Source organism: Haemorhous mexicanus, chromosome 2, assembly GCF_027477595.1.
Source record: "Haemorhous mexicanus isolate bHaeMex1 chromosome 2, bHaeMex1.pri, whole genome shotgun sequence".
Classification (NCBI taxonomy): Eukaryota; Metazoa; Chordata; class Aves; order Passeriformes; family Fringillidae; genus Haemorhous; species Haemorhous mexicanus.
Window position 1 is genome coordinate 27,458,406 of NC_082342.1, and position 16,095 is coordinate 27,474,500.

The window sequence follows — 16,095 nt, forward strand, 5'->3', positions numbered from 1 at the left end:
GCTGCTTGGGGTGATACAACACCCTCAGTCCCAAGCCACTGGCCCCTGCCCCACTTGCAGCCCTGGACCACCTTGTGCCTCTAAGGAAGGTGAGGAAAGGGGTATCCTGGCCCACATTCCCCCTGTGGGCTGGAAAGTCATCACTAGTCATGATCAGAGAGGAGACAAGCCAGAGTATGTAAGGAATGGAGGGGAAATGAAGAAACATTACCTCTTTTTCACGTTTATTTAATTTTTGTATTTTTTTGTATTTTTTTTTAAGATCACAGAAGAGCAGAGCATTCATACATGTAAAGAAACAGAAACGAGATAACAGAAGTTAAATACATAGAGAAAAGAAAAAATAAAAAGCTTCTTTTTTTTCTTTTATTCCATCACTGGGTTTTGTTCATTTGTTTGTTGGGTTGTTTAATTTTTTTGATTGGTTCTTTTACACACACACTTGCGCTTTTAAAGTTTTCTTTCACAGAGCTAGTTTCAAAACCAAAACAATGGTGAAAAATAAAATGGCCATTTTCTCGTTTCATCAAAGAGAAGTTCAGCTCATGTCTACAGTGCTGGGGAAAAATATATATAAAGATATAGATATATATATATATTTATATGTATATAACACTGTTAATGAGGAGAGTTCTAACCACCCCACCATGTAGCAAGAAGAAGGGACTGGACTTCATTCTCAAGGTCTAGAGGATGAATCTTGGCTCCAGCCGGGAAGGTTGAATGATTTTGGGAGGTGGCACGGTGGAGGCAAGTTCCTGCTCTGTGCCCCCTCCTCCCTTTCCTGGCACACACATGTGCTCCTGCAGGCACAGGCACAGGCATGCCCAGGCCTTCTCCTGGCTCCTCAGGAGGTCACAGCGTAGCTGTGTGTCACAGGCAGAGCCACGGCCAGCAGCAGGTGGCTGAGCGCCTGCCTGGCTGTGCGTGGTGGAGGGCGTGGGGAAGGAGAGCGTCCCGGGAGCACTCCTGTAGCATGTGCGCCGTGGAGCTGGCGGGCGTGTGCGTATGAGCCTGTGTGTGGCCGAATGGGGAGCAAATGTCACAATTCTGGAGAAGGAGAGCCCCGCCTGGGACGTGCTCTCCGCACTGGCTGGCTCCTAAGTAGGCCTTGCTCCTCGTCTCCACCCATGGCCCCTCCGTTATGGACAGAAACATCCACACGCCTTTCCTCAGGACACGGCTGGAACCACTGTGGTGCCACACTGCTTTACTCACTGAGGCCCATTTTTCTGCATGGTGAGCATGCCCTGGGAGGCCAGGAGGGAGCTCCTGATGCACCATGAGTACAGGCAGGGAAAGAAGGGCCCACCGGGAATGCAGTCTCTGCCCCTTCCCCAGCTGCGCTGCCCAAGGAGCCCTGCTGCTCATGCAGCCCCCACCACCTGTGCTGCAGTCATGTCCCCCTGTCACTGTCCCCTCCTTCTCCACTCCTACAAGGCTTGCAGGGCCATCTGAGCTGCTGTGACACCAGCTAACCCAAGCCTGCAGCAGGTGAAGGACTCTTTGCTTCCCACCTCCTGGGCTAATTAGGAGAGCTGCTCCTCTTGCCCAAGGCCTGCCTTGGAGATCTCCTTGCCTCGCTCTATCACCTTGACCCACGGAGGTACAGAGGACCATAGCAACGTACTCTCACCAAGATGAGTTCTGCTCCCCGTTACAGCCAGTGAACCAACAAGCAAGCACCATATGTTGCCCTAATGGAAGCCAACCATTAGGCAAAATTCTGAGGGCTGTGGGAGCTGCCTGATCACTGTTCTAGCAAGTTACAAGAAGGAAAAGTGAAAGAGGTTTTAGTGGTGTGACACAGCGCTTAGTCAGCAGTCATGCAATTAAAAAAAATCATCTTCTGGGCATCCCACTGGAAATGAAGCCACTCTAAGATTAGCGTTGAGAGGCCATGGTCTCCTCGCTGGTGAACCTGAGAGTTCTGTGCATGGATGATGGACAACACTCATCCCTACCCTTTTCCACCGGCATCACAGCTTGGAAATTACCATCCAGCTTCTCCATCACTTCCCTGCCTCAAGTTTTGCTCTTTCCATAAGACAGTTTGCTCCTGGCATCCCTAACTCAAGAAGTTTTGTGTCCTTGAGTCAGAGAAGCAGAAAGATTGTGCACCATCAGGAGAGAGAGAGAGAGAAAGAGAGAGAGAGAGAGAGAGAAAGAGAGAGAACTGCTCACCCCCCTTGCACCTCCTCTGTCATACTGTCTTGGTCAGCCATCCCCCATGTCAGTTGCTACATCACATCAAGCACCATGATGATTTGGGCTGCAGGTCAGTGTGCTTGGAGGAGAGGAAGCAGAGGTGTGAGGGGCTGGGAGGAGAAGAAGTGTTTCCCTGTGCCCACAGATTCCCTCACCAGGGAAGGGCAAAGTGATGAAACACTACACAAAAATTGAGCTGAAATATCATCTGCTGGTGGGTCTGTGAAGGATTCTAGCATAACTCCTCTGACTTCTCAGATCCTCTTGTTTCATCAGGACTTTTTGCTGCTCCCCCAAATTCCTTCCAGATGTGTAGCTGCTACCCAGCCTGGAGACCACATGGCTTTTGATGGTGGCTTTGTCCATGCCGTGTGCTTGGACTTTCAGAACGGGCTTGCTCAGACAGGTGGCCTGGGAGCATGGTCTGGATGCACCTGGAACTAAGAAGAGCTGGTGGGGCTTGGATGTTCTTTGACCAAAAGTGGGTCAAGCAGCAGTGCACAAGCATCTGCCCAAGTGGTGAACAGTCAGTGGTGTGAGAAAGATGTGCAGACAAAGACTAACTCTTGACACAATGCATGTCACCAATGAGATCTCCATGAATGGCACGTTCACATGCACTCGGGGTTAGCATGGGGCAACACAACTTCACCAGTGAAGAAAGCAGGTACGGGGGAGGAGAAGAGGGTGCATCACTGAGCCACGAGCTCGCGAGTGTGGGGCTGCAAACAAACAGAAATGAACACAACTGCCAAGATACAGGTGTTGGCCGGCTGGAGCATCCCACGGCGCCCTTCCCAGCCATTCAGAGACAGGCGTTTGCTTCGTTTTCCATCTGACCAGGCACACGCTCCAAGCAACATGCTACAATCATGCATGGAGTTCATGTGGCTCGGGGTGGTTACATTTCCCTGCCCAGTTCCTTTAGAAAGACTTGCCTTCACCCCTCCTCTTGGTCATCTGAAAAGGGTTAGAAATCTGCTAGCAATTATGGGGCCATATATGAAATCTAAGTTTTTTTTCCTCTGCTTTGACATTACCAGACATCTCATGTAACTCTTGTAATATTTACAAACCAGTAGAAGAAATACAATTTTTTTTCCATTTTGTTCATATCTTTTTATAACACTTAATGTTAAATCTCCATCAATCAAACACAATTACACTGACAAGCTCAAGGAACTGGTGTCCCATTCCAAACACCCATCTTCCCTGGTCCCCAAGCAGCTGAGAGGCAGCAGGAAGCAAGAACACAGCTTTTTGGGAGGTGATGGGGAAGATAGCAATGTAAACGGGGAAAAGAGATGATTAGGAGAAAGTTTCAGAGAGAAGGGCCTGAGAGATGAGGAAAGCCATTGCAACGTCTCCATCAGAGGATGGAGGGGAGAAAGAATGGGAAAAAGCATTAGACCTTGCCTGTGGTTCCTATCTTCATCTGGGCTCACCTCTCAACAGGTGCTTTGAGCAATCCCTCAAAGTTCAGGAGAGCTTGAGTTCCCCTTGAGTTCAGGAGAAACAGGGGGATTATTACAGCACCCTGTAAAGCACACTGCAGCTCACAGGATTAGATTCTTGGAGAAAATCAAGCTCCAACCTACCATATTTTCCCTAGGAACAGACATTGTCAGCAGTAGAGTTCTCAGCACTTCTGCAGATAACAGGCATACTTGGTGTTGGTGGCTTTTCTCAGAGAGGTCTGCAATTAACTGGCTTTCACCCTGTTTCACAGCCATGCAACAGAGGCAAAGATCTGCCCAGGGCCTGCAGGAAAGACCAGTCCCCAGCACTGGATCTGGGGCCATTTCCCACACTAATGGGCAGATGGCTTAAAAAAATTGATGCTCTGCTTTTAGTGAGACATCTCCCATACGCCTTGACATCTAAAAAACCATCCCCTCAAAACTCCTTTATAATGAGATTTGATAATGAGGTGCTGGGACTAGATGACTGCCATCACACTGTAGAGGTCTGATGTGTGTGACCCCAGTGCCTAGGAGTGACCCCACGGTGACAAAAGCACATGCAGAGAACACATGGGACAGGTGCTACCATAGCAACCAGGCTGACATCAAAGAACCTAAAGAGGGCTTGACTCAGCCCTTAGGAGCAGCTTGTCAAAGTAGGACAACAAATAAATCCTGTGGCAATAAATCCAGGAACAGGTACAGCCCCCAGAAAGAGCACTGTGTGTTTCCCTCATGCCAGCGTGCAGGAAAGAATGCAACTCCCAGACCTGCCTTCTGGGACCAGGGTTACTTTATGGCTGCACCAGGGGAAAAAGGAGGCCTGCTGCAGTAGAAAATCTGGACTTGTTTCTAAGACTGAATTAGATGGCCCTCCTGAAGGTTAGGCACGAGGATTGTGACATCTGAATGCTCTGAAGGATGCAGGGCATTTTTTTTCATGGGCTGACACATACCAGTCTCCAAAGGAAATGCCCAAGTCCCATCAATGACTGCCCTAATTTGGAGGAAGGGAGCCATCCCTGGATGCCTTGGGTAAATTTCAAGCACCAGTTGCCCACTTGCAACTTGCACCCTCTTGCAGGTTTTGGGGTCCGGAGGAGCATAAATTACCACCATCCAATCCCACAGCAGCTCTTGCAATGCTCAAACTTCAGCCTCTCACGTGTCCCTTTAATAAATTTCCTTTCACTCTGGCTGCCTGGGAGGAGCCCTTGACTGCTTAATTGCATGCCTGCTGCTTCTTGGAACAGCTGAGCTCAGCAGCGCTGGCAGCGCCACAGTGCAAGGCAGAAGCCTCGCCGGGCTGTGCCCCACCCACACAAAGGTGGGGATGGGCTCACAGGCAGCAATTCCCACTTCCCCTCCTGTCAGGGGACACCTGGTGGGCATCCCTTCCTGCACACTGCAAGGCCAAGCTGTTTCCCCCTTGCCTGCATGTGAGCACAGCTGCCAAGCGTCCTGCCACTACCCTGGTGCACAGGGCAAAGACAGAGGAGCAAACTGGCTGCTGCTTGAAATCTGAGTGGCTGAGCACCTGTAAACACTCTGCTGTCGTGGGATGGTCACTCGACTTCACTGGGCTAAATCAAGCTCTCCCCTGCACATCCTTCTCTCCAAAAAAGGCCTACCTGATAAACCCTGTGTTTTTCATCTTTGCTGCTGGTGAATACTATGGCTCGTGATGGGCCAGGGGACACAGAAGTCTTCTCACTGCTCCCACCCACACACAGGCACTGCAGCCCCTGCTCACTCTTGCAGCAGACCTTGTGCTGGTATGACAAATTCCAGCCACCGCTCAGCATTTTCTCAGTCCTGTTTCTCACAGCTTTTACTTGCCTCCTCACTTGGGAACCACTAAAGCCTCTCTTGTTGGCACCTCTGTATGTGATTATGCCACATGGGAAGTGTGGGGCACTCTCCAGCAAGACCAGCACCCTTGAGATAAGAGACGAGCAGGGGAAATTGTACTGCCCACTTCTTTGCTGCATCATTTTAAGCTCCTTCTTTGCAAGCCCAGGATTTTGGACCTGACATTTGTTTTATTTCTTACATTCACAGGTCCTGGACATTTTCTGACCCAATTTCTTTCAAATGTGGAATTTGCAGTGTGTTTTGTAATAGCAGTGGTATACAGCACGTACACGCACACACACACACACACACACACACACACACACTCCCCCTTACACAGCCTACATTTCCTTTTATACTGGGGAGGACAGTAAGAACAAAAACAACAAAGTAACGAAAAAGGGTATTGGCTCTATTTTTGCAAGTCTACCAAAATGGTTAGGAATGACCAGATTGTGGTTTTCATGTTGAGGTATCGTTCCTATGCACACTGTATCTAAAAGGAATGGCTGCTTGGTGATGTCCAAGGTCTCATCACTCACATCCCACCAGCCCAGCCTCCCATCCCCAGAAGGAATGGTGACTGCACTCTTCAATCCATAGTATTGTAGGCCAGTCCTGGTTTCTTCTGCTTGCTTGGACAATTGCACATGAGTGCACACCCCCATGCACGTGTGCAAGCACTCATGCATAGCAAGAGCTGCTACACTGGTACTTGGAGGCTGAGAGCCAAACAGGTTGGAAGTAGGAGAGGAGAAAAAGCCTAGACAACAGTGCAGACTGACTCTTGCAAGCAAGGTGGCCAGAAGACAAAAAGCCAGTGAGGACACAGGAGAGGGGACACAAGGTGAACCTGTTCTGCAGCTGCCCCTCTCTCCTCACCCCTCTTCTCTAAGTGATCTCTCTGCATCTTGTCTCACACTTACAAGGCAGGACATTATCTACAACAGGATGAGCATATGTACACATGGGCTGCTTGTTTTGCATGCTTAGAGAGAGCAAGAGAAAGAGAGAAAGAGGGAAGACGGAGCAAGAGCCACACATGCATGCACGCACGCACGCACACAGGCATACACAGGAGAAAGAGAAAGACACCTGGCTGAATTGAGGGGGGGGGGGAAGGAAGAGGATTTTAAAAGAAAAAAAAGTAGGCTTTCAGTAGAGTTGACACAGCTTTAGATTAGGCCTGTGGGGGTGATGTTGCATGAAGGAGGTGACAAGAAATAAGGTGTTTAGCAAGGGCTGGTGCACATGAACGCAGGGTGAAGTGAAGAGAGGAAGGGGTTCTTCACAGGACACCAGTGTGCAGAGAGCTTCAGGTGACTTGCTCTGGTTTGTGGCAGATATTTTTTTTTCTCTTTTCTTTTCTTTTTTTTTTTTTTAAATTTGTTTTTAAAAGTATGAACTGGCTGAGCATTAGCTCACAAAAATGACCCAGGGCATCCAAAAAGTTAAACAGCTATAGACACCGAAGCAAAGACCTCTTTCTGCAAAAGAAAGAAAGAGGAGGAAGGAAGGAAAGTGAGGGAGTATGGAAAAGAGGAAGGAGGAGAGAAAAGAAAAGGGATCTTCTTTTTGATTGGCTTTGCAGGTTTTGTTGGATTGTTTACATTGCAGCATCCTCTGGCGACACGATCCTTGCTGGTGCCCCATTCTCTCCCTCGCTTCGTGTTGCCTCCTAGGCAGTCGATGACTTGACAGCCGACTTTTCAGGTTTTGGATTAAATGTTGCTGAGTCTTCTTTGCTGTAATTTTTCCTCTCCCCCCTCTTCGCTCCTGAACACACAAAAATTGTGAAAGAAACAGTCGTCTCTCTCTCTCCCCCCCCCTTTTTTCTCTCTCCCTTCTCTTCGCTCTGTCTCCTGTATAACGCGTTTTGTTTTGTGTGTTGTTGTTGTCGTGTTGTTTTTTAATTATTATTAATATTATTCTTTTAATTCTGATTTGTATTAACATTTGCTGAGTAGGCAGAGCAGGGACGCTGCCAGAAGCCACAGTGGGACGGCCAAACTCATGGAGCCGTTGTCTACTCTCCCTGTGCCGGGTCCTGCAGGGTGCGAGAAGGGAGAGAAAAGAAGACAAGATTACACGAGGCTGAGTGAGATTTGGGTGACACAGGAACACAACGCTTCAGTCTCAGGCTGTTCCTGCAGTGCTGGGTTTGGGCTGCAGGGTACAGCCACCTTCCCACCTTGGTGAGCTTCCCTCCAGCCCAGCTACAGGCTGCTGCCTGCCAGCTCATCAGCACTCAGCCCAACACTCCAATAGGGCTTGTGGGTCTCCCTAAACAACACCCAGGCTGGAGGAACAGGGCCTGGAGCAAGAGGGAAGGCTCAGCCCTGGCTGCTGACCACATCCCAGCCCTTGCTGTGCCTTTAGCTGGGAGCTGCTGGTCTTTCAGTGCAGGGATATGGTTTACCCCTTTGCAGGTGCAGCCCCTGGTCACCACCCCCACACCTGCCTGCTCCGCTGCCTTCCCAGTAGTGGCCCTGAGATGCCAGGACATGTAATTCTACGCAGTGGCCAGTACCTGTCTGCAGGCAGACACCAGCTCCACAGGAGCTGATTCATCACCGTGGTCTGATCAATAAAACATGGGCCCAACCAGCAGACACCTCTCCTCCCTCCCAGGGCTGCACTGTAATGAATTGTTTCTGAATCAGGATGGAGGAAGGCTCGGCTGTGGCACTTACAGCCCTGTGGCACGACACCTACGGGGTGAGGCTGCAGGGTATGCCAGGGAGGTTGATTTTTCCTGATGGGGGGAAATGAAGTTGCACGTGAGTGCATGTGCATCTGCAGGCTCTGTCAGAGGGGGCAGGGAGGAGCGCGCTGCTGCAGCAACAAATAATTCAGCCTCGCTGCGGGAATATTAAGCGCTAACACTCCTCACATCTTCTCATTCATCCTCTCATTTATGGGTTCCCTTTTCTGGATGACTTTAACGGCAGTGATGCTGTTTTAAATTCGCCCTGCAATCCCAAGCCTCGGCAGCCTATTCTTTATAACTGGGCAGGGAGGTGCACGTGGCTGTGGATCTGTAAATGCAGGCTCATCATATGTGCGTGCACACAAAGTGCTCATGTATGTATGCATGCACACATGAACATGTACATTTATACGTATATGTGCCTGTAAGATGCTGGAGTGTGGAGATGGAGATGAGGTTTTATGTTGGAACTGATCCTGCTTCTCCTGTGGAAGAAAAGTCATGCTTACTACCAAGAAAAGCTGTTTCTGATGGCAGAAGGGAGCAAAAAAAAATTTTAAAAAGGCCCTGTTCATGAGAGCTCCATAAGACTGAAGTACAACTGCTCCCTCACAACCTGCAGTGATGAATAGCTCTGCTCTCCTGGGTGGAGCACAGGTGCCACAGGCTTGCTCAGCAGCACAGCCACTATTAAACACAAGCTGGTGACTAAAAGGCAGCAAATCTAAGAGGGATGTCTCTAGAGTCCCTCAAATTCCATTGACTTTCATTTGTCTGATTTCTTCCTCAGGTTGCTGACTAGAGCAGCTGTTTGTGCCCCAGTTCTATTCTTTCATTATTAAGTAACTATGTGCTGATTTGTGTGGAAAATTTATGTTCCATCTATGGCTTCCTTTTTTCTTTTTTTCAGCTAGTCCACATTTTTTGGCTTGTCACACAAATCCTACAGCAATGGGGTTTTTTTACTCCTTTTATTTCCTCCCCTAAACTCAGGAACAAGTTTCAGTTCAGCTACTACCCCTACCTCACCTATGTTTCAGAAAAAGTATCTCTCACAGTCAAATAATGGTGTGGAGGCTGTTTGGGAGCTTTTGAATCCCTTTTTGGCAAAAAACATGACTCCTCTGGCCCAGCAAATGAACAAGAGCACACCAGGCAGGGTGTGTTGCCCACAAAAACATTTCAGCCACCACATTTTTGCTATGTGGCTTAAATACTATTTGTCTTAACACATACATGGAGATGTACATAACAAACTCGTGACAACCATTCCTCTTCTTTGCCGCTTTTCTAGGGTGTCCTTGCAACCAGAGCAAGGGCATTTGCACCAGTGATGGCAAGCACTGCACACCCGGCACAGCAGAGGCAAGGGGACATTTGGCCTTGGCTGGGTACTGCTGCCTTAATGCATCTAAACTAATGGATCAGAGTTCGTGAGCTTGGTTTGGACCGAGGGCAGAGGCATGGCATGGTGTGGTAGTGGTGTGGTGAAGAGATGAGCCTCTGCAATGTCTAGGTGTAAGAGAGGACACACAAAGACATGTGGTGCGATCGAGGACTTGGGAGAGGGTCACACCAGCTTCTGTTCTGCTTGAGCTTGTGTCTCTAAATTTGAGGGCATCTGAAAAGCCAAAACTCCCATCTCCAGAGATGAAAAATGATACATGTTCTTGTGGCTCCCTGTGTGTCCGAGTCAGATGGCTGCAGAAACCTCTCCATGTGCAGAACTGATCATCTTCTGTGCCACACCACAAGCTAACACCAGCAGCTGTTCTTACCAGCAGGTTATGCAGGTGTTGGGCAGTGTGTTAGGCTGACTGGGAACCCTGGAATCCAGTGTGGCCTCTGCACATAACCCTGGGGCCACAGGGAATCTCTGAGTTTTACAGCACAGCTAACTAGAGTACCTGCCGTGGGTGCTACATTTACTGTCACAAGTACTGTAAAAATGTGGGAAGGTTATAATTCCATCACAAAATAATGTTTTGGAGGACAACAGCTGCTCAAGTGTAATAAGAAAGAAAGAGCTGGAAGAAAGTAAAATGCTTGTCTTTGAGCAAGATTTTCTGCAGGAAATAGCATCTGTTTTCAATTCATTCTATCACTGTCACCCTCCCTTCCTAGGCACACCTCAGGCTTTGCCAGCCCATGTTTGCATGATGACTTCTTCATGTGTGTGCACGAGCAGCTGCTGCTGTGGGCTGTGCGTGCCCGTGCCCACCCACACGGCCACGGGTGAGCACCCACGTTGAGGGGACAGTGCAAGCCGCCACGGCGGCCACGGTGTGCTGCAGAAGCCGCACACCCGAGCGCGCACCTCCACCTGCACACTGCCCTCCCCTCGCGCGCCCCCCCCGTGGCACATGCGGACAGGCACGCGTGGGCACAGCTCCCCCAGGCGTGCACACGCACACCGCAGCCCCCGAGCCTCCGAGCGCACAGACCCCCCCACAAACCCCCATCCCTGCAGCCCCCAGCCCACAGGCCCCTCGCAAGCCCCCTGCCCTGTAGCCCCCTCGGCATCCCCACGCATCCCCGCGCCATCCCGGTCCCGCAGTCCCCATGTCACATCCCCTCGCCATCCCGGTCCCGCAGTCCCAATGTCACATCCCCTCGCGATCCCGATGTCACATCCCCTCTCCATCCCGGGACCGCAGCAGCCGTGGGCCAGCCCGCGGTCTCTGGCGCCCTCTGGCGGCCGCCGCGGGGAGCCGCCCCCGCCGGTGGGGAGGCGCAGAAAGCCCCTCCACCGAAAGGTCCCCGGCGGGCCATCCCTGCTCCCTGTCCGCTGGCACCGAGAGCTTCGGGGCTGTGCCTGCGGTCTCCCGCTTCGGTAACCTTGAGCCTGTGCTCTGGGAATTCGCTATAATATCCCGGGCTATTCATCCCCCCGCCCCGCCCCGCCCCGCCCCTCCCCGGCAATTGGACAGCACTGTCAAGTCCATGACCACGCAACAGCTTTGTAGGGGAGGAAATTTGGTTTCTGATGCTGATGAGCTAATATGAATATCTGGTAGAATTTCACAGCTAAACCCCTAATGGACCCCAGACCCTAAATGCTGACTGAGTCTGATCCCATTAAGCAAATCAAGAAGGAACAGACTGAAAGCTGTCAAGGGGTAGAACAACTGCACTGCTCTTCCTTGCTCCAAATGTGAGACATTTGGATACCTGGTGCAGAGGCAGCTGGAGCCCTGCCATGGTGCCTAATTGTGCTGCAACACAAGTGCATGGGACACTGCATCCTGTGTTTCCAAGGCTTTATTGGTGCCACATGTTCAGCCTGGGTGATCTGCATTGGTGCCATGCCACAAAGTAGCTTTGGCCAAGATTTAGAGAGCTGTAGTTCTCACATGGCTGAAGGGAACCATGTGCAGCCCGCATCCCACCCCTCTCCTCAAGACAGTGTAATCCTAGCTTCATCCTTAAATTTAACAATGAGAAAAACAGAGCCATGCCACAGTGACCTCACTGCTCCTGCCCACCTGCCTGTGTGTAACAGCCCAGAACAGCAGCCTGGCACAGAGAGGCTCCATGAGTCCCCCCTAACGCCTCTGAGAGAACTTCCACATTCTTCTGAGTGAAGATGCAGAAGGGGTGGCAAGACCCTTAAATTTGGGACATCAGTAATTTCACCTAGTGCCTAACAGTCCTGCAGGCAAACTGTTCCATGCAGCATGGGGCAGAAGAGTTGCTGCATGCCCTCACATGCACTGGGCTGCAAGCCAGCCTAGCCAAGGTTTCATTAGAGAGGACGTGGGGTGTGTGCTACTGCATCAGGCTTGGCGTGGGATAGCTGTAGTGCTTGTGTGTGTGATGATTCAAGAACTGCTCCTACTCCCATGAAAAGTGTGGGAAAAGACACAGTGAGAAGGATGGGGGGACTTGGATTAGATGGCAGGGGAAGATGAGAAAAGCAGGGTGCAGCTTGCATTCAGAGCAAACCACAGCCAGATTGCAAAGCCAAGAGCTGCTCTCATCCTCAAAAACAGCCTGAGGAACACACGACAAGGAAGGACCTTTGCTGGGTCAGTCCAAGGGTCTTGTCTAACCTTCATCCTGTCCTCTGCGGGGGCCAGCCAGGAGCATGTGGCCAGCATGGCATCATACTGGCCTACCTCAGCTGCTTCAGAGTCATTATGAGCCAGCAGAAGCTGCGCCCCTTTGGGATTAATTTCTTTTTCTGTGAACTTGTCTGGTCACTTGTTGACTGCCTGGAGCTTTCCATATCCACAGCCTCCCTCAGCTCTTTAAGAAGCACAGCAGCAGTCAGCTGCCGGCAATGACATTGTGGCCCCACATTAAATTTGGGTGCTATGTTCTCCTGTGACATTAGGACCTTGACATTAACAGGTGGCCTGGCATGCCGCCTGCTGTTAGTTGCTACCTGAACTGGCTAGATTAAAACTGTCTCAGTCATTCCTTGCTCTGCACCCTCCTCTGCTGACTATGGGAGAGTTAGGCTAAGGAAACTGCTCAGTGTGGGAAGAATTAGCTGCAGAGTGTTCAGCTCTTCCCAGGAAAGATGAGTCTTTTTGTCATGAAAGCTTGCAACACACTCAGCTTCTGCAGCGATGTCCGAGGCTGGAAGGCCAGCCCTGCACAGGCCCTGCTTCACGGCTTGTGTTGGCCTTTTAAAACCCACTGGGGTTGGGGGTTGCATGAGGCGGTGAAAAATACATACGGGCATCTGGGCAGAGGCATGGGAAAAGGCTACTACAATGAGAGATATAGGAAGGGGGTAAGGTGGACTGAGGTGACAGGATGAACCTTGCACTTGTACCAATGTTGGTCCACAGCACAGGAAATGATCTTCAGCTGAAATGGCAATATTGGAATGTTCATGGAGGAGGGCAAGGGGAGGAGGGGTCAGCCAGGGTGAGGAGGAGGAAACGGATGACGTTGTGTAAGCACAAAGGTTAGGTATGTAATGAGAACGGGACCTGGGAAAAGGGGAGATAAAGAGAAGAAATTAGGTCCTGACCAGGCACTGGAAAACAAGGATGAGGGAGAATGGGAGAGGGGAGTGATGGTGCTTATGGAAAGAGGGCATCAGTACCAGGACTGCAAAGGCAGGCAGCCAGTACCAGCCCGGGCTCAGAAGTACAGGGAAAAGCTGGGTTTCCAGCAGAGCTGTTCGGGTATGGACGTGGTGCCCGGAGAAGCTCAGACCCGAAACAGGTCCGAAACAAGCAAGTCCGAAAAAGGGGAACGAGCAAGCGGTGGTGTGCTGCTAGGGCTGTGGTCTCATGCAGGGGAACAGCGCTCGTACTCGTCATTTCTGTCACCTGCCTTGGCCGGCTGCTCGCTGCGGGGTCCCCCTGTCCCTCTGTCACCGCCCGGGAGCCGCCGCCGAAGCGCCGCTTCTTCCCCGCGAGGTGGCAGACGAAGGACGCCAAACCCGCCTCGCCATCCAGGCAGACTCCGGGCTGGGAACGGCACGGGAAACTCTGGGAATAACCCCGGGGCTAGGCGGCTCTGCACACCCGCCCGGGAACACCCCGGGTCCCCACGGCACAGGGAAGGGAGCCAGCTCTGCGCGCTCCGAGCCACCGCCCTGAGCCAGCCACGGACGGCCACATGGATGTGGCACGGAATCTGGTCCCCACCAGCCTGCATCTTTCCACAACCACTACATCTGCAGCCTCGGCAAAACCTCTTTGGAAGACACTTAAAAAGCAGGATATCTACCCACTACGGCTGCAGAAACCGAGGGTGCAGGGGTTGGTGGTGAAGTCTGCAACCCACTCTACTTACTCCACTTATTCTTATGATGGGCCCCCAGCATGAAAATAGACCTGTTGCTGTGAGTCCAGAGAAGGGCCATGAAGATTCTCAGAGGGCTGGAGCACCTCTCCTGTGAAGACAGGCTGAAAGAGTCAGAGTTGTTCAGCCTTGAGAAGAGAAGGCTCTATGAGACCTCACCACGGTCTTCCAGCACCTAAAGGGGGCTGACAAGGGCTTTTTGTAAGGGTGTGTAGCGATAGCACAAGGGATAATGGTCTTACATTGAAAGAGGGATTGTATATAAGGAAAAAATTTTTCACTAAAAAAGTAGAGAGGCATTCACAGAAACTGTGGATATCCCATCCCTGGAAATGTTCAGTGCCTGATTGGATGGGATTTAAGAAACCTGGTCTAGCGGAAGGTGACCTGGCCATAGCAGGGGATTTGAAACCAGATGATCTTTAAGGTCCCTTCCAACCCAAGCCATCCTATTATTCTACTTCCCCCACACAGATACTCCCCCTTCTGTCTCCACTCCCTCCAGCTCCTTTTTGTAACACCAGCAGCACCCTTAAAGGGGCCCATTAGAGAGGGGGATGTGCCATGACACACAAGCCTTGCTCAAGAAGCAAATGAGGGCAGATGTGTAAGTAAACCCACAAGTTTACAAGAGGCTAGTCTCCAAATGTGTGCACCATGATCACCAGCAGAAACTGAACCCGTTACTTTTGAAATTCTCAGCACAGACCTTTAAAAAAGATCATTTGAGATGCAAGCAGAGGGCAGATACATTCCTAAAGGAAAAAAAAAATCATCCACCCATTTATATGTTTCACATCCACATTTGGCAATCTCATCACCTGAGTAAACCAAAATGAAGGCAGAAGAGACAGCGGGTGCCAGTTTTTCTCTTATTTACATTAACAAGACTCCAGAGCTAGACATATCTGGAGTTTGCTGGTGGAAGAGAGCCCACCGAGAAGGTTCAAAGGGCATCAGAGAGCTCCTGGCTCTTAATTTGCTTTGGGGAATCTGCCCTTGGGATCCTGCCAGGGAGTGCAAGGTAAAATCTGGTGTTAGAGGGTAATTGGTCCCTATGAGTTTCTGAATGGAAGAGAAGCCAGAAAGCAGCATGGGATGGGCATGGAGAACTTGTCTGTGCTGGGAAGGAAGGAGTGATGATAAACCAAGTATAGCCAGCCTGCTGTTTTTCCAGGTGCTGTCCACTCTAAGAAGCTCTGGCCTCCATGTTGTTGATAAGCCAACTCTTTACTCTTACAGTAAAGGCTGGAGTTCTGCTTCTTGAGCAAAAAATAGGATTAAAAATGGGGGGGGGGGGGGGGGGGGGGGGAACAAGAAACCCCACTTCCAAAGCAGAAGGCACAAGGGAAAGAGGGTGTGCATCATGCAGGTGTCTCTATCATCTCACTCCCTGGGGCTGTAGGGGTCTTAGGCTTGCACTTGCCAGCTGCTCTGCAGGAAGCAATTTTTCCTACTCTGTTGACTCTCTTGCCAGGGCTTCAGAAGATGAAATCTTTATTATCATGAAGGCTTAAAAGGGAGGAATACTGTTAATTCCATTTTCAAGGTCATACTTTGAAAGTTATTAATTTCTTTCTTCCAGGGCTTTGCACTCTTCTCTGAGGTTTTAGGGATTACCAGCTTCTACTTACTAGGGTTCATTTGGGGCTTTTTTTCTTATTTCTTTCCTGTTCGTCCCCCCTTCTCTTGCAAGAAGACACTTTTTTTCTTCCCTGTTCTCAGTGTTGAAGCTATTTTGCTCATTGCCTGCTCACTCCCCATTGTCACTACCAGTTCTACTCCTGTAATTAAAACTTGACTGTGACTGCAGTGGCACTAGGCTGGCTTTCCTAGAGGTGCAAGTACCACTGTGTAAGCTGGGGAGGATGCCTTCCAGCAACTCTCCAACAAAATTAAGGAAATGTCGCTGGTGTCTATCAATCTTTGCACTTGGTTTAATGTATTTCAGAATTTGCTCATGCTTTTTTAGCACTGAACAGTTCTTCCCCATGTTTTGGAGCTTATTCATGGTGTACGAAGTACTCATCTATCATACCTCATGTCTTAGAGGAATGAAGATTCATTCTGTAATGCAGCTCACCAATCCTTTCC

At 50.4% G+C, this 16,095-nt stretch overlaps 1 protein-coding gene across 2 annotated transcripts in view; it reads right to left on the bottom strand.

Annotated features, from left to right (window-relative positions):
- Positions 1-207: 207 nt before the first annotated feature.
- The window catches only part of LSAMP (limbic system associated membrane protein), a 991,767-nt gene continuing 975,879 nt past the window's right edge, over positions 208-16,095 (bottom strand). For both annotated transcript variants that reach the window (XM_059838035.1, XM_059838034.1), the window contains one exon: positions 208-7,572. In XM_059838035.1, the coding sequence (XP_059694018.1) occupies positions 7,475-7,572 (98 nt within the window). In that variant the 3' untranslated portion in view covers positions 208-7,474. The remainder of the gene's footprint in view (positions 7,573-16,095) is intronic.